General features: G+C 45.8%; 1 protein-coding gene across 2 annotated transcripts in view; it reads left to right on the top strand.

Annotated features, from left to right (window-relative positions):
• Positions 1–19,585, top strand: part of LOC146780066 (meckelin-like) — a 400,358-nt gene that overhangs the window by 145,207 nt on the left and 235,566 nt on the right. For both annotated transcript variants that reach the window (XM_085637891.1, XM_085637890.1), the window contains exons 13-15: positions 10,922–11,033; positions 11,914–12,007; positions 15,468–15,524. In XM_085637891.1, coding sequence (XP_085494017.1) covers positions 10,922–11,033; positions 11,914–12,007; positions 15,468–15,524 — 263 coding nt within the window. The remainder of the gene's footprint in view (positions 1–10,921; positions 11,034–11,913; positions 12,008–15,467; positions 15,525–19,585) is intronic.

Genomic DNA, 19,585 nt, shown 5'->3' with positions numbered 1-19,585 from the left:
GTCTCAGAGAGATACACAGAATAAACGATTGGGATGTTTTCAATAAGCATTTATTGAACAGTTGTTAATCTAGTGTAAAATAAGTGTACTGAAATCACCAGTAGACAGTAGCATAGATAAACGAGTAGAAGCACTAAGAAAGTAAACAGATGGTAGGTTTCTACCATTTTGCTAAAATCATAACTACAGGCAAGTGTATAAAATACATGGCAATAAAATGCATACTCCTACGATGCAACCCTAACTAGATGTACCTAGCATGTGAGTAGGTGTAAAGCCAAGAATCTCTCTAGGATAAAGCCAATCCCATTACCTGATGTGAGACTGCTGGACCCCGTTCTGGTCTCGAGCTGAACACCCCACAAGGGATGTCAGACCACTGCGAGCTGGAGGATCTGCATGCAGGAACCTTAGCGTCTTGCGTCAGTGTGTCGGCTGGGAAGTGCTGATCTCCTCTGCCTTTCTCAGCAAGATGTGATGTTTATTTATCCTAAGGTATCCCAAGGGGTTCTACCTTGCTTTGCCAGTGTCGGACTTAGGATGATGTTGGGAATTAACTTTATACATAGTTATTATGCAGGAGATGATGGTCCTGCTGTGTTTCCAAGAAACTCAGAATCTTCATGCATAATTTGAGGCCAGTGTTCAGGGAAAAACCCTACATACTGTGTGTAGTATTGTAACTAGGTAAAAGGTCAGTGCTTCAAATCTGTTATGTATGTAGTATAGGAGAGAATGTAGGTGAAGGGTTTTGATATTACCCGGACCTATATCTGGGTACCTATATGAAATATAACAACCCTGTTTCAGTGGTCCGTCTCAACCCCTTATCGGTCGATGGGGCCACGTGGCCTGTTTGACGGGATATACACCACATCCAAATCATCTTCGTGTTTCGCACACACAGCTGCACATATTACACATAAACTTGATTCATATACACAGAAGTGTTATTCAGTGTCTGTCTTGTAATGTACCGGCTGCTCCAACTGGTGCCGATCACACATGTTATCCATACTCTTGGCCATCAGCATGTGGGAGAATATACTGTTGGTAATTCTTTGGCTGAGGAGGAAGCCAAATCTGCAGTAGCTACATGTTCAGTAGCAGCTGTTACTAGGTCCATGACTTAAATTGATAATAATATTTTTGTGGCTATAGCTGTGACAAATAATGGGACAAAGTTTCCACAGGGTTTCCCTGCTAAGTATTCTTATCATTTTTCACCTGAGCAAGTCCCATTTGCTGCAATTCCGTCCATTGGGAATTGGCAGATTCCAAACGAGGACCGCAGGCTTCCTATGATCATTGCCGCCCATGAAGACATGGCTTATGCTCAGCAACAGGGTCTCTCTTGCAGCGTTATTGGTGGCGTGGCTTGTATAGACATACTCATAATTATGTCCTTTCTTGTGACATTTGTCAACAGATTAAGCCTTCCACAGTGGCACGACCACCACATACGCAACTTTACATTCAATACATATGGCATCTACTGTATGTACCTAATAAATGTTACCCAGTGTACCTAGGGCAAGGAGTAGAAAGATGGCCCCTAAGGGCTGCCACATTTATTGAACATCCCTACATCCCAAAGGACCCTCCTCAGCACCAACATGCAAACTGCTATTGCAGGCTGCGTGTCATGGTGCAGACAAAAATTAAGATAGGACATGGCACACCTCCTGTATGCCATGCCTGCAGATACAGCATGCAGTATAGGTAAGTCACCCCTACAGAAGGCCTTACAGCCCTATGGCAGAGTGCACTATACTACATGTGTAGACATCTGCTTGAGCAGTTATATGCCCCTGTGATGTCTAAGTCGATTCTAAGATGTTACAAGTGGCTAGGGAAGCGATTTTGATTACATGCGCTAAACACTGAAAGTGACGAGTTCCCCAGCTACATGATGGCTACACTGGCACTAGAGATGTTTGGTATCAAACATCTCGTATTAATAAAACCACACTGATTGCAGTCATGGATTCATTAATACTTGCACCTAGAGGGCACCTTAGAGGTAGCAGAGGCATATCAAGGCAGAATTCTTCAAAGGCCTCTGCTGACTTTGATATGCGACCCAAGACTTAACCAAGACTTAACCAGACAGGAGAAATGTCACCCCCTACCCGGGCCCATTTGGGAAACAGGACAAGTGGGGAAAATTAGTTTGTCATGAAGCTTGCCCCCCTCTCATGCTAGTACCACCCCTAAGGTGGGTTACCTGAATGTGGAAATTCTACTGTCTTAGTTTTGGCTGAATTAGGCCCTCTGGGTCAGGGTTACTTCCCACAGGAAGTGGTCATATAGAGGGTATAGACACCCTAAAGGTCAGTAGCCTATTGGCTACTACCTCTCACTCCCCCTAAATTGAGTATTTAGGTGGCACCCCTGACACCAGTAGCTTAGATTCAATGGATCAAGAAGAGGACACTGAGAGCCACAAGAAAGTGCAAGAACTGAAGACTGCTGTGGAATTTTGTCCCCAGACCCTGCCTGCCACAGTAAGTCTTGACAGTCGTGACCCAGTGACTCGTCCTGCAGCAGACCAGCTTCATAGAACCCCACGAGACTGCCAGCCTTCGCAAATCACCAAGCAATCTCTCTTGGAGAAGAGGAGCTACACCACTGCAGTCCGAAGGCACTGAAACGCAAAGTCTAGGCTACGGAGTTGCCACTTCTGATGCAGCAAGACACAGCAGCTTTCTAAGAAGAAGGCCCTGTGCTCCTGAAGGTCAGATCTGCCCCCTCAACAAGTGAGAGGACACCACGATCGACCATAGCTGCACAGGACCAATACTCAGGGTACCAGACCTCTTGCAGCAAGCAGAGTCTGTGAGAGCCCAGTTGGGCCTCCAGTGACTTCAAGACATTGCAGCTATCGAGAGCGGTCAGCATTGTAGATATTCACTTCCAGAGTGGCCCAGCTGATTTTACATTCTCAACCGGCGAGACTGGTGACTGCAAGGTTCTAAGGGGCTCAGAGCTCAACTAGCATTTCCACTCTTCACCTGAGCACCCCAGCTCTGGTACCGACAAACCAGCTGTGCACACGTTTCCCCAGGATCCTTGTGACTCGAGCCCCCCATTGGCAACTCCGGGACTTGTACCCAAGTACCCCTCTGCAGCCTCTTTCTAAGTGACCCCCTTCCTTCAACCGGCATAGCGCACAGTTCCCAACCAGACCATCAACTCTGCAAAAAGACACCCCAGGGAAGGTAACGAGTAACTTCTAGTGGTACTTTGGACCATGGCTCCCTCCAACCCTAAGTCTCAAAGGTCCCCAGAAACCATATGCAAATAAATGCATGCTGTACATGCTTTTTCACACTTCTGAAAGCTCTGTGTGTAAAAGCGCATTTAAGTGAACATTGTATCTACGTGCTAAAATATATATTTTAAAAAGTACTTACTTGATATCAATTTAAAAAAAAAAAAAAATACAACTTTATTTCTAAATTGGTCTTGGATTTACTTTTGAGTATGTGCCTCATTTATTACCTGTGTGTGTGTCAACGAATGCTTAGCATTACCCTCTGATACGCCTAACTGCTCGCCTACAGCACGACAAAAGAGAGCATCTGGGATACCATTTGTGCCTCTGTAAACCAACAGGGGTTTGCCTGGACTCCTTACACAGTGTACCGCTTTCTGGTCCACTATATAAAGAGCCAGCTTCCTACAGGGATCTCAAACAAATTTGTTAGAGGCTATCCATTCCATACCAATTTATATAACCAGTTTAATCTCATGCTCTCTGGCTTTCATCATAACACGATCTATATATCATATGTGCTAACATTGGCTTTTGCATGGGGAGATCTTTGAAATGTAATGGCGATTCACAATCACATTGTAGCATCCAACAGAGATAATCCACTGGAAACAATATTCACCAGAAATCTGAAGAAAATGAATGCTCCAAACCTGCTATTGATTATGGTAAAAATTTGAATTGCTGGGAGCGTGACTAAGACCCGGATCGAAATGGCTGCCTAGCTTCTTAGCTCCGTGAGCCCTATCCCGCATATCCTGCATCCTCATCCGCACTCCCCGAAGTGAGGGAACACACCGGAAGCGGAGGCCGCCCGACTGATTCCCGTCCCCATTGACACCCTACTGTGGGAGTTCTGGGTCCTGGCAGCGGTGGGCCTAGTCTGGGCCTGAAGCCGGGGGCTCGATTTCTGAGTCAAGCCGCTGAGGCGATGCGGAGGTGCAGCCCGATCTTCCGGTGAATTCTGGGCGCTGACTCCCAGTGCACAGAGATCCACTCGGCAGCAGCATGGTACCACCCTCGGGGTAAAGTCTGCCCTGTCTACAGACCCTGAGAACGCCACAGCAGCTCACCAGGACTGGTGCTCAGCACCTCCTCTGGGGACAGCGCCCGGGCCCTAATCAGTGACATACTAACAACGAGGCGAGGCAGGGGGTGATTGTGTGGGGTTGCGCTGGAGGGTACAAACGAGACCAGCCCCTCCCCGGATTGGCCTTGTGGTGATGGTCCAGCTACCCATGCAGGGGCTCAGTGTACAGAGGTGAGATCGCCAATTCCTACGTACTGCGCTGAATCGAGGAGACGGGCAGCTGGCAGTGAAGAGGGGACAGCGGCCCTGGGTCCATGCGCCTTGAGTGGGGAGGATAGGAGACCTTGATGCCCTGGACCTGCTCCTGGCTCTGGCTCATGCTGCTCCAGCACTGGTGAGAGTGCTACAGGACACGTTAGGTGGGGTTGAAAGAGCCGGGCGCTACTCACATAGGGCACCATCAGCGTGCTAGTCGAGCCGTCTGATATAGAGCTGGTACCACAACCCTGAACTATATTGTTGCCCGACTGCAGTCTTCCTGGGCGGGAGGAGGTCCTCGGACAATCACGTTGTGGGGGCCCCAACTCAGGTGCGGGACCACGCTGATAGCCGATCGTTGGTGGAAACCCGCAATGGCGGCGGAAAAGGGCAAAGCTGCTGGGGCGAAGGGCACGAAACTGATACAATCCATTAGGCTTGACCGCTACACCCTCCCCAAGGAGACACTTCACAACCAGCAGTCTGGGGGTGGCACGGCTGGTGACCCAGGTGGGGAGGAACAAGAACTGTCCCTAAAAATTGTCATGAAGGCAATTACTACTGGCCAGTCCGCCCTGGAGCATAAAATGGACACCATCGCGATTGAGGTCAGCCTAGTCAGGGCTAATCTCACCAAGCTCAACGAAAAAGTCAAACAGGTGGAGCTCACCACCTCCAGCTTGGTAGGCAACATCACACAGCTCCATGGTGAGATGCAAGGCCTGCAAATGTTCCGGAATGCCACCGAGCTCAAACTGGACGACTACGAGGGACTCCTGCGCCGCAACAATCTGCACATTCTTGGTGTGCCGGAGAAAGCGGAGGGGCAGGCCCCAGACCTCTTTGTGGAAGACCTTATCTTGCAACACCTGAAACTCCAAGGCCTCAGTAAGTTCTTTGTTATTGAGAGGGCGCATAGGGCCCCAGGCGGACGGCCGATACTGGCAAGAGTGCTAAACTTCAGAGACCTAATCCTACAAAACACCAGACTGAGACCCACCCTTTGCTTCGAAAATGCTGACATTTCCTTTTTCCCGGATTTCACACAGCGTGTGCAGCGGCAGCAGCGATCCTTCACCGCAGTGAAACAAAAGCTACGAGAAAAGGGACTGAAGTATTCTATGCTGTTCCCAGCACGTCTTCGAGTTGAGGCTGATGGGAAAACTTGGTTCTTTGAGCAGCCGGATGAAGCAGCGGACTGGTTTGAATACCGTATGGAGCGGGCCTCCACTGAACGTGGCGCTGAGGATGCTACTGCCTCTCAGACACACAGCAGACGAGGTAAAATCGGTGGGCAGTCCACCACACGGTGGGCAAATGGCTAAGTCGAGCTGGGACAGGTAATGGGCCACATGGTGACCAGACCTCGGGGGAGTGCCTCCCCTGCAGTATGACTGCCTTTTTGAGCCATTGGTGTGGGACCCACGAAAGGGGATTCATTGGTTTGTGACACAGAGGGAGGGATGGGAATACGATCTTCCACGTTCTTCATTCTCTACTATTAGTGCTACTCCAGGGCAACAGGCACTCTGCAAGTTTCTATGGGCAGTTTTAAGCCCAGAATGCAGGGCAGCGGGGAGGGGGTTAGTTGGATGGGAGGTTGTGGGAGTTGAAGGGTTGCGTTTTTTGCATCGCACAGTTCCTACATCGGGTTCTTATTTTGCTACCATCACAGAAGCACTTAATATTTGGCACTGTAACCTACGAACAACATGGGGGACCAAAAGGTTTAAATCTTAAGTTGGAACATCAACGGGCTGGGAGAGAAAATTAAGCGTAGCGTGGTTCTCCAGTATATCAAAAGGCAGGCCCCAGATGTTGTCCTCCTACAGGAGATGCACCTGGTCGGGAATATCTGTAGGGCACTGCACAGGGGGGGGATACAAAATGGTTGCCCATGCTGGATTCACATCCGGCTCCAGAGGTGTTGGTATTATGATTAAGAATTCACTTCCCCTGAATGTAGACTCTACGTGGATAGACGATAGGGAAAGATACGCTGGTGTCTCAGGCACATGGGTGGGACACGTACTCACACTAATGTCCGTTTATACGCCCCCGGGATTACAAGGTGCCACCTTTGCTGACCTGGGTGCAGTCCTGCTTGCTGTGCCGGATGGCCTCCTGGTCATCGGCGGCGATTTTAATGCAGTAGTCTCGGGTGCCCTTGATCGATATCCCCCCCAGGGAGATCAGTACATCGGCCTGCTGGTTGCCCGACTTTCTTGAAGCCATGGGTTTAGTGGACAGTTGGAGAGTAGATCACCCGGACCAAATACAACACACCTTTCACTCAGGTGCACACAACAGTCTCTCTCGCCTGGACTACTGTTTAGTCCTGGCAGCACAAGTCACATACATACATGAGATCATACACCTAGCGAGAGGTATCTCAGATCATTCTCCGGTGTGGATACACATGGTGCTTAATCAGGTTGCGGTCGGCAGACTGGCTCCCATCAACTCCTGGTACTTTAGAGATCCGAAACTTCGTAAGAACATGCTTAGAGCCATAGACGATTATTTCTCTGAGAATGTAGGATCTGTATCCTCGTCTCAGACCCTGTGGAAAGCATTCAAGACCGTAGTCCGGGGTCAGGCTCTGTCCTTAATCGCTGGGGCGAAGAAAGAAAAACAAAAAGAGGTTCTCGCCCTCGAGGCTGAAGTCTATCGCCTAGAGGGAGAATTGGAAACAGGCATCACACCAGGGAAGCTTCATCTACTGAGTTTGACGCAGCATGACTACAAAGCCCTAGTCACAGACAAGGCCAAAATCATGGGCAGAGAACGACAGGGTAGAATCTATGACCTGAGCGACAAAGCTGGGAAGCTTATAGCGTGGCTAGATAAAAAAGATTGGGCAAGTACGTTAGTCCCGGAGCTCATAGTTGAGGGAGGTGCCTTACTCACTGAACCGCAGGAAATAGTGGACAGATTTGCTTCCCATTTCCAGACAGTATACTCAACAGTGACCTCATACACCGAGGACGACTCGCACGGCCTTCTTAGAGACATTCTGCTCCCCTGTCTTTCCCCTGCAGATTACGACTATTTGGACAGTGACTTGACCGCAGATGAAATTGCACAGGCTATTTGTGCACTAAAACCTGGCAAGGCCCTAGGCCCAAATGGTAACCCCATTGCCTTGTACAAACTGCGGCCTGACGTACTTACACCACACTTAAAGTCGATGCTTGAGGATTCTAGGAATCTTGGGGCACTACCAAGGGAGCAGAGAATAGCAACCATTGTCACCATATATAAGGAGGGCAAACCTAGGACAGACTGTGCCGCCTACAGACCAATCTCCCTTCTTAACGCTGAACCCAAAATATTAGCCAAGCTCCTGACTATTCGTCTGATTAAAGTAGTCACTAACTTAGTGCATCTGGATCAATCGGGCTTTATGCCCCACAGGAACACTGCCTTAAATTTATGCAGAATCCACGGAGTGCTAGGTAGAGCATCAACCATTCAGGAGACAGCTGTGATAGTATCCCTGGACGCGACCATGGCGTTTCATACAGTTGAGTGGCCCTACCTCTGGGCAGTGCTTTTTAAATTTGGCTTTGGCCCTAAGTACATACAATGGGTGCGTCTCCTGTATCAGGAACCCCTGGCCCAGGTCGTGGTCCACAATAAACTGTCAGATACATTCCCGCTCAGCCGTGGAACACGCCAGGGGTGTCCACTCTCACCTTTCCTTTTTGCCCTCGCTCTGGAGCCTCTAGCAGCCTGGATCCGACAAGATCGTATGATCCGAGGGTTGAGATGGTCACCGGAATGGGAGGACCGCATTTCCCTCTATGCGGATGATATTTTACTGTATCTGGCCTCCCCGACGAAATCCCTCATAGTAGTGCTAGACATCTTGGCAGTGTTCGGCAGATTCTCTGGTTTCACGGTCAAATGGGGTAAATCTGTATTGTTTGCCCTCAGTGGTGGCCCTCCTATCCTACCGGGAAACTGTCCGATTCCAATTAACACAACTGGCTTCAAATACTTAGGTATTTTTGTCTCACTTGATCCACTGTCCCGTTATGCCCAAAACCTTCTTCCCCCCATACGCAAACTCAAGAATGATATTGCAAGATGGAAATCGCTCCCCCTCTCCCTGCTGGGCAGGGCGGCCCTGTTTAAAATGATGACTCTGCCCACATTTCTCTACATACTGCAAAATGCCATGGACTCGGTTCCGGCACAATACTTCAGGGAAGTTGAAGGTCTTCAGAGAGAGCTGCTCTGGGATGGCAGACCGCGTATCGCCTTAAACAAACTGACTCTGAACTGGTATGATAGGGGGATTAGCCTCCCAGACATTAAAAAGTATTATTGGGCGGCACACCTTGCGGCTGTTAACCACCGTACCTACGGGAGAGGCGATGACCCCCGGTATGCCATGGATAAATGGCTTCTCTCCGTTGACAAGTTCAGCAGGGCACTCTACTCGCACCCCAGAAAATTCACGCTGACAGGCCCCACTAATCACACGGTCCGAATTTGGCATGATGCCAACAACTCTCTCGGATGGGGACGTAAGTTGACGTTGGCAAGCCCGCTTTGGGACGCGGAACTCCTGGACAACTTATGGCGATCCAAAAGCTTTGATAGATGGGACCTTATCGGCATATCCCAAGTTAAAGATGTTTGGGGACCAGGGAGAATCAAGTTCTTCAGCACGCTACAGGTCGAATACGATCTGGCCAGCACTGAATATTTCAGATGAGCTCAAATCTTGCACTCGCACAGATCATACTTACCCCTCCTGAAGCCTCACCTTTGGAGGATAGGATCTTGGATGGTCACCTACCAGAAAAAACGATTTCCTTAATATATAAAAAGCTGATAAATAATGTGGCGGATCCCCTACAGGCACTAAGGGAGCGATGGGTTGGAGATGGGATCGAAATGGACGACGAAGACTGGAGAGAGGCAGTGTCCCCCCCAAAGTAGTCACCATACTGGCGCGCCTTAGACTAGTGCAGCTAAAAATACTTCACTGTGTATACATCACCGGGCCACAACTGATTTTATTGGGGAGGGCGGACAGTGGGGAGTGCAGAAGGGGATGTGGAGAACTGGGAACCTTTTTGCACATCATATGGGAATGATCGCCACATTAGCTCCTTCTGGCAAGAGGTACATGATTTAATGTCTACTGTTCTACACACCCGGCTGACGCCAGAGGCTAGACACTGCCTCCTTAACATATGGGAGCCCACATACCTTAACAACTACCTGACGCAATGGGCTACTCTGGGATTCACGATTGCCAAGAGAATCATTGCGCAACTGTGGGGAGCTACTAAACCACCTTTGTTGGAGACCTGGGCGAGGGACCTCGATTGGTGTATGTTTAGGGAGAAGAGGTTTTGTGTCGCTAGGGGCTGCCCCCAAATTGGGCTCGTATCTGGAGCCATTGGAACAGCTATCGGGGTGAAATATGTATACCTCCAGTTTGCCCTGACACAAATGTCCCTCCTTCCCCGTGATGTTCCTTTTTTATATGCAGCTGCAATCCTTCCCCCCATGTTTTCTTAAAAAGTAATTTGATTGTGCCCACTGCTTTCATAATCTGTACCGATGTGTTTTTCCAATAAAAAGATGTATAAAAAAAAAATGTGAATTGCTTAGATTTAGGCTCACTCATAACAAGGCTACCAAGGTGAGAATCCAGCTGGTTCGGATCCAAGGATAATTTTTTCAATAACTAGGTGCCAGTGATACATCGTAATGTCTGGAATCTTAAAAAGTGTTAACAAACCCTCACCCACTAACCTAGATGGCGTGTTTCATCATCAGGTTTGTCACGTTCCTGTCTGAATGGCAGTGAGGTCGTATGCCTCCGAAATCTAAGAGCTTGCTGTTATTCAGACAGGAAGATTGTTCACTCCCTTACAAAACTGCCAGGCGAACGTGACCACCCCAATGATGCACGCCACCTAAATTGGTATGTGAAGGTGAGTCAAATTTGTTTTTAAGATTCCAAACATTACGATTATCACTGACACCTAGTTATTGAGAAAAATATCCTTCAGCGTGATAAAGTTGAACTTGGTTGCCTTGATAAGAGTTTATCTTTTCGACTGGGTAGGATTCTACCCTGGTTTGTCCCGACCTCTCCTTCCTATTGGGTATAATGCAGGTTTGATCAAATCTTACCTGCCCATTGTTCCTCTTCACTGTTGACTTATAAATAGAAGGTCATAGCTACTGCTTAGATTTTTTGTTGTTTTATATCTTTCATCTGCTTTTGTCCTTCGTACCACCAATGTTGTTTTATTCCACATTTACAAAATGCTCAAGCTGCCAATAAACAAACAATTATCTAAATAAATAAATGCATGTACTTTCAGCTGGAAGACAAGCTTTCACAAGGTTCTTTTTAGTTGATGGAATATCAGGAAGGACAGGAGATTTGAACAACGCACCAACAACAGTTACCATCGCAACAAACCTAGTCTTAAGGTAAGAGGTCCAGAAAGAAATAGGACCACAAACCTTTTGCAGTAAGAGTGGTGATGTCACTGGTGTTTATCTCACTCACTCTGAGGATTTTAATGGTTCACTGTCTGATAATTGTAAGCTAAATAGCAGCCACATTTACACTTTGTTCTGTCATGTGCTAAATTCTGTAGCTGTGTACCTGCTCTCCCACTGTGCCCTGCACTTCTAAAGTTCTTATTCTCCATGGCACTGTGCTTGCTTGTCCAGTAATAGTGGACCCTTTGCTCTCTTTGTGCACACTGCTCTTACTGTGCGGTCACTAAATAGATGTCCATGCTCCCTTGCATCTGATTCACTACAGTGATCAGAAAAACCTCTGCTCTGTTTCTGTGCACACATGCTCCCTCTTACTAAAGTAAGTAGGCGTCTCCACGTTGCCCATGTTCAATCCTCACATTCTGCAGCCACTAGCCAAACCTCTGTTGGTATGTGTTCCATATATAGGTGAAACTGTGAAGGAATTGTCTACATTTCTCTTGAGCATGTGAGTTAGAATGAAAAAGGTGGGAGGTACACTACTCACAATGTGTCATTAAAGAACAGTGGGTTAAGGACACTTCCTATCTGCCTACACTGGTACTGCCACCCTTTTACACAAATGTGCTCATATCATGAATGGCAAGTTTATCGAGGATTACCATCAGCAGACCATGCCCATGAGATACTCTCCACATGCTCTGTATTCTAAGACCAGAGTGATGTTAAAATTCTTGTAATCCTAAACTTCAGGTCTATGTTTTGGTGACTTGTTCCAACAGTGCTGAACCCTATTGGTCTGCAGCAGATGTGCCATTGTAATCCTGTCTATTACAGTTTTTCTAATTGCTTTTCATTTATACAGCATCTACTTGCCCATGCCAACTACTACCAGAACTGATCCACCTTTCATGCTGCTTGTGAACTATGAAAAAGTTAATAACAACACCTCAGCTCAGGTACGTTCAGGATGTTACAGTGGTCTTTCCGTTGCAGTTGTTTACTGAGTTGAAGATACACAAATGACTGAATGGCCTACAGTGGTGCCGAATATTTTATGCACCCATTTACTCTAAGAAGATATTGATTGACTGCTAGGGAACCTCGAAATCTCCTGTTCTTGGAGCAAGATAAACCTTCTTCTTACAATGCACCTTGTTATACCTATTGATCCTTAGATCAACTCACTGTGTAGCCCTAGTGATTTATTTCATTCATTGGCATTTATCCTACAGTGCTCTGAAAGAGGGGTCATAGATTCATAGGGGTGCAGCTGTGATGACAGTGAGGTCTAAATTTGCTGTAATTCCATGAGTGGAGGGCAGGTGTTGTATACTTCGTCAGGCTGGGAATGTGTCAGGTGTAACAATAAACAAGATGCTTGGAATTAATCCAGATACAATTATACGGCACCTTGAGTGTGCTTTTCTTACCTTACATACTTGACAAAGGTTGCAACTCATTAAAGTCCTGTTGAAGAAACCATAATTTTCTGTAGAACAGCCAGCTGGTTAGTGGCTGATGCAGCTGATCATAAGCATTTGACTGGGCAGCAGAGTATCATGGTGAGAGATTGCTGATGCAGAGGGGATGGGCCCATTTTTTACTTCCCAGCAACTGACCTTTTTAAGGTGCTTATTGAATTAGATTCTGTTCAAATTCACAATTACAGTGCAACCCATTTGGTCACACAGTGAAGCTCAGACTCGTGCAGTAGGGTTGTGTATGGTTTTTATTACAAATTCAAAGCCAGAGTAATATAAATCAGTCTCAAAAACCCTACATAGTAATACAAAATAATCAAAGGGAAACCAAAGCTGCACACAAATGTGATCCTCAATAACAAGTAACAAATGAGGACTTCAGTTGTGATAGTGCAAAGTATAAGAAAGACAATACGGTGGTGAGATTGAATGTTTCATTCCTCCTGCCTAGAATGCATGAAGAAGTCTAATTCCTCCAGCTAACCTAAACTAAAGAATGCTAAATGAAATCTCAATTAGATCCATACAAATATAACAATGTAATTAAAAGTATTGAATGGCATAATAACACACATGAGAGTAGCTCATAGAGGTCTGTACTCCTCTTACTCTGAAAGGAATCTCTGAACAAAGCCAAAGAACATTGCCTAGCTATACCCACAAGAGATCTCTCTAAATCAGTGGCAAAGATCCAAATAGCGACCACCTTCAAACAGTGCTCTCTTGGCAGACACACTCCTAACTCTTCTTCGATCCACATATTTGAAGTGACCTTGGGTTCCATCTCCTCATTCCGCACAGACAGTAGTCCTCCTTTCTGCGTGTTAATTTTTATCACCCTCGACTCCCTTCAGGCTTTCCTACCTTTTTCACACAATGAGCCTTTATCCATTCATTAGATCATTGTACCAGGCAACTGCAGTGGAAGAAAAACACTGCACTGAAGAAAACATTCACATTGAAGGCTAAACATTGCGAAATCCAAATGCTTACGGCCTTTGATCAGGTTAGCAAAGCTAAGACTTCGATACTCGTAACTGCATAAATATAGATGCATAGACAGCCACGTTACAATTTTAAAATGCAATTCTGATGGATACATGTTCCATTATACAGTGAAAACAGGATACCTTTAAGTACATATATGAATACATGAAGATTAATCAGTTATTAAAACGCACACGTATAAATATACATGAAAACTGCATCTCGTCACTGTAGGAAAAGCATTAGTGTACACGTATTTAAATGTCAAGATTACGTCAAATACTTTTTCTATATGGATTAAGTGCAGTTCACTTCATTAGTCACATTATACCACATAAAGTCCCTTAATATATGTATATGTGGCCTAATCAATAAAAACGAGAATGGAGCCAAAATTATGCTGCTGTGGTATCATAATGTGCTTCTGTGCCAGGAAAAGCTGTCACTTACACAGTTGGTGTAGATTAAGGTATAAGTCTCCGATTCCTTTGAATCTTGGAGAAACAATTGTGAGTCTATTGTAGTTTTCATTCTTAGATGTCTAGATCTGTCCTAAAATGGAGAAATTAATAAAGAATTCTGTAACACTGCCAGGATGTGCCCTGTTTGTGAGGCATAATTTCTTGTATTGTGTTCTTTGGGAGTACCAAAATGAGCTATCTCGCTTTATAAGACTTGTTATTCCAATTTCAATAGAGGTGATGTCTTCAGAAAGAAGATGTAATCATGTTGACCGCCAAAAGGAGCCAGTGGCTTTTAGAAATCTGGAGAGAACTCTAATGTGACCCTTAAGTAAAACATACGTGTGCTAACATTTGTGGGAAAGTATTCATGCCAGATACCCAGTGGTATAATGGCAGGGATGCTATTGAGATTTCCATCACCGGCATGTAAGTGGTAGGGCGGCATGAGTATGACTGATAAAGGCCCTAGTTTTGTTGCCTCGGCTCCTGGTTTGGTAAAGTGCAGAGACAGTTTTGAGTCTTTGCATCACGGTGTGCTTTTGCTAAAGGCATTTAAGAAGGGGGATTTCAGGGAGCTTTCTTATAGTTTAAGTGAAGCAAATGCCAGATGGTATGACCCACAGTATAAGGCATGTTCCTCAGCCCTCCTTGCATTTGTTAGTTTGGAATGCAACCTCATGGATGAAAGTAGATTACTCAGGAAGTAGATATTCGGTTGCTTCACTTCACAGCTGTCCTTAGTCATTTGAAATATCAGGAAAACATGCAATAGCTGCCTGAGAGAAGTCCCAACTCTTAGGCTAGGACTTCAAGCAGGCACCAATTTACCTGCTTAAAAAACTTATGAACATTCCAAAGCTGATAAAAACCTGCAAAACATTTGACGTTGCATCCCCAGCATTCTGTGATGTTTGAAGTTTGTTGTAGGTTTTTGCTGGACGTACTGGTATTGGTGACATTACAATAATTTGAGTGCAATTACTACAAATACCAATGGGATTAAGTGGGGAGGGTATAGTATAGGGAGATGATAGAAGATGCTACTGATGACCCAGTTAAGCAAGCTGGGCAATGGCATTTGTACATCTTTGAACTACAAGCTTAGACCCAGTATAATCAGGATTTAAGTTGTGCAAAGGTTGTAGAAATGCATTAATCATGAAATATTCAGGCTTTGTTGTGGAAAATGGGAGGCATGTGTGTAATAAATATTGATATGATAGGAAAATAAGGTTTAATCAAACTATTTTGAAAATTCTTTAATATCTGTTATTCCACACTTGTGTATTGTACATATTGTGTACATTACAGACGTGTATTGTGAGGGGAATTGTCTTAATTTACAATGTAGATGAATGTATGCATTGTCTGTGACAAATAGAGTATAGTTTTTTCCTGACACAAAGTTTTTAAAATAACAAATAATTTACTTTTAATAACCCATGCTCACCCCCCTTGCACTTTATGTTTTTGTTTTAATGCAGGTGGCGTTTGCCGTAGCATATTCCCAGGCATCAGGAAACTACAAACTAAACACAGATGTGAGTATTAGTGTCTTACAATTGACATTTCTCTGTGTCATCTCAACTGGCTGTGCCTTCTCTTTGAAGGCATATAAGAAAACTAGCCATTCAACCTCATATGGAGTATACTTAAGAGTCTAATGGAAGCTTTTTATTTTCAGTTTTGCTATACCAAAATAGTTCGTCATTTAGCTTCTCTGTTTCTCAAATGCCATTTTTATGTAACAAAGACGTTCCTCTCTAATACCACTCTCAGCCAATAATAGGAAGTCCAAATTATGTTTTTGGTTGTGTGCCAGATATGCTAGGACTTAGTTCTGGGATAAATGTCGGATTCACAACTTTTATTTGCCCTCATGAATTAAACTTTGATGCACTGAGACTGGCTGCCTGCAGCCACAAATAGCAGTTGCTGATTCACAGGGCCACAGTGTGTAGGCGAGTACACCCAAAGACAGAATGTGCTGCCACAGAAAATCTCCTGGCATAGCACATATTTTCAGTACTATATTTAAGGGTAGGATGAGAATATGTTTTTCTTTTTTTTTTTTATTCTCCTTGGTTTCTCATATGTCAATATTTTTGTTTCTTATGTTACTTTACTGTTATTTCATTTTGTATCATTATTTTGGGAAAATCAATAAAAACAACTTGAAATAAAACAAAAAAAAGAATATGGGTATTCCTGGGAGCACATGGAAGTAGCAATTTGAAAGGCGGAAAGCACGCAGAATCTGTATATTTAGGGGGGGGGAGTGGGATGGCAGAAGGAATACATGGGCTACTGGGCCCCAAATGTGGTGCTTGAAGTTGTTTGGGGTCCATCATATTGTGGCTGGGCAAACTAGGACACATACAACCCTTTGCACACTTGATTCATAGGTTAGAGAGCAATCACATGCTTGTCAATGTGTCAGTAAGGGGGGGGGGGCAACAACTCAGAACTCAAAAGTCCACCAAAAGATACAATAACATATTGTCTAGACCAGTGCATGTCTTTTATGAAAATAGAAATTACTTTAATCACACTGCAGAACTAAATACTACACAATGCAAAGAAAACATACATCTTTCCAAACTAAGTTGCACTGAACAGTAAGATGCTATACCACTTTCTTTCCAGTATTCCTCCCTGGCTCCCACTATGGTTGAGATCCTGAATATACAGTCCACACTGTGCAGTTGGCTTTGTCTCATAGATCAAAGTGAAACTCGGTTTAATGTCTCTTTACCCCTTGGCAGAGGCCATGGAGAAGATCTACCCAGAGGTCCAGGAGTCTGGGGTGTACCCACAAGGCTGGAAGGAGGTAGTAGTCATCCCTCTGAAGAAGAAGCCTGAAAGACTCCAGTGAGCTGAAACACTTGCGCCCGATCTCTTTGTTGCCTTCTTCTGCCAAGATCTTGGAGAAGCATATAAACAAGGCATTAGCTAAGTATGTCCTAGACCAAGAACTCCTGGACCCTTATCAGAACGGGTTCAGGAGGAATCATAGCCCTGAATCAGTGATTGTAGCTACCATGGATTCCATTCACAGGCAAGTAGACCAGGGAGGCATGGCTCTCCTAGTCTCAGAGGCAATGTGTAAAGCATTTGTGAACACATACAGTAACCAAGTGACAACACTACAGATGGACACCACACAAGTTTTATATCAAAAATAAGTATTCTTTATATAGACTTAACACAAGACCACAAAACGACAAAAATCCACAATACTGTACTTAAACTGGTAGAATTAACTTAGTTCTCTTTAGGTGTTAAATTGCAACACTTTGACTTCAATGCACCTTAAGATGCGTACCGCAATACATCAAAAGTGTTGCAGGGAAGGTGATGCGTCGGTTCCTTACATGCAAGAACGGTGATGCGTCGGGTCCCTACTACTGCATAGGGGATGCGTCGGTTCTTCTCTGCGAGGGGAGATGCGTCGGTTTCTTAATGCGCTTCAGTGGCGATGCGGCACGCAACGCCGTGATACGATGCAGGTCCGGTGCAAAGAAACAAAGATGGCGTCTTTTCTTGATGCAACACGATGCAGACCGCGACGGGACCTGCGACACGCTTCTCAGTGATGCGGCGGCGTCTGCTGCAACATCGATCCTCTTCTCCGATGGTGCAAGACGCTTCGGCAAGGATGCGAGCCGCGACAGGCCCTGCGCCACGCTTCCCGGTGATGCGGCTTCGTCTGATGCAACATCGATCCTCTTCTCCGGCGATGTGAGTTTCTTCGACAATGATGCGAGCCGCGACAGGCCCTGCGACACGCTTCCCGGTGATGCAGAGGCATCTGCTGCGACGTCGATCCTCTTCTGCGATGATGCGAGGCGCTTCAGGGCCTCTGCGATGACTCAATGGTTCTTCTGGGCCGCGACAGGCCCTGCGACACGCTTCGCAGTGATGCGGCGGCTTCTGATGCGACGTTGATCCTCTTCTCTGGCGATGTGAGGCACTTTGTCATTGTCAAGCGGCAGTACGGCGACACGTTTCTTGCTCATGAGTTGCGCTTCCAGCTCCTTGCGACACACAGTACCTCAGAAAGCCTCGAAAAACAGCAGGCACTTCCAAAGAACTCTTGGGGAGCTGGTGGGTGAAGTCTGTTGTCCCTGAGACTTCAGCAGGAGGCAAGCTCTTTTCTCAAGCCCTTGGAGATCCTTCACAATTTGAATAAAGTACACAAAGTTCCTTTTCTCCTCTCTTTGGCAGTCAGGCAACCACTGCAGGCCAATCCCTCAAGCTCAGGGATAGTCTCTCCTCAGTCTCTCTGTTTCCTCTCCTCAGCAAAGGTTTCTTCTCGTTTCCTAAAGTGATCTAAAGTTCTTGGGTTTGGGTCCCAATATTTATACCCAGTTTTTCTTAGTTCTCTGAAGGCAGAGAGGCATTTGCCTAGTCTAAACCAGTTCTTGTCAGTCCTGGAGCACTTTGTTGACAAGACTCCTTCTTTCCTTTCAGAGTGCAGGGCAGAGACATCAGACGCACCACAGGAGGTGAAGCCAGCATTGTGGAGGGAAGGCACAGCCCTATTCAGGTCCCAGGTGCAACTCCTCTCACCCATCTAGATGCAGATCTCTCTATTCAGCCCTGTGCTGACTCACCCTGTCGCCTGGAATCTCCCAGCCCCTGTCACTCAAACTCCAGACAAGGAATACACAACCTAGCAGAGGCAGGTTTGGATGGTTAGACCAGAAAATACCTACTTTCTAAAAGTGGTATTTTGAAACACAGAATGTTAAAACCAACTTCACTAAAAGATGTATTTTATCATTCTGAGTTCAGGCATATTAAACTCGAATTTCTGCCATGTTCCCTGAGTCAGTTAGGATTATAAGATGTAATAATCAAACTGCCCATTCTGGCCTATGGGGAACAGGTAGCCTTGCAATAGTGAAACACGAAAATGGCTGTAATTCACTATTAGGACATGCCACACACACCAGGGCTTGTCCTACCTTATACTTACAATGCACCCTGCCCTTGAACCTACTATAGGGGTGACTAATATTCAGAAGAGGAAAGGTTTAGAGACTGGCAAGTGGTGCACTTGCCCAGTCAGCATGGCAGTACCATGCTGCACACAGGCTCTGCAATGGTAGACCTGAGACACACTTTTAAAGGCTGCTTCTGTGGGTGGGACAACCAGTGCTGCAAGCCCACCAGCAGCATTTGGATTTACAAGCCCTGGGAACCCCTGGTGCACTGTACTAGGGTCTGACAGGTAAACCAAACCAGCCAATCATGGAATCACTAATCCATACATCAATTGACAATAGAGAGCATATGCACTTTAGCACTGATCAGCAGTGGTAAAGTGCCCAGAGTCATAAAACAGCCAACAACAGGTCAAAACAAATACAGGAGGAAGGCAAAAAGTTCAGGGATGACCCTGCAAAAAGGGCCAAGTCCAACACTGACCAAATTCTGACCCTTGGATATTTAGGCAGTCCAGACTCCGGCCCTCATGGCAGCAGCTCCTCTCTTGTGCCCACGCAGGAAGCCTCACTCACAACTATGTTCATGGGATCAATTGGTGAGGCAGATCTGCATGGCAACACAGGTTCTCAGCAGTGACAAACCTTCAATT

Source organism: Triturus cristatus, chromosome 12 (genome assembly GCF_964204655.1).
Source record: "Triturus cristatus chromosome 12, aTriCri1.1, whole genome shotgun sequence".
Classification (NCBI taxonomy): Eukaryota; Metazoa; Chordata; class Amphibia; order Caudata; family Salamandridae; genus Triturus; species Triturus cristatus.
This window is presented reverse-complemented; position numbering and strand designations above follow the sequence as displayed.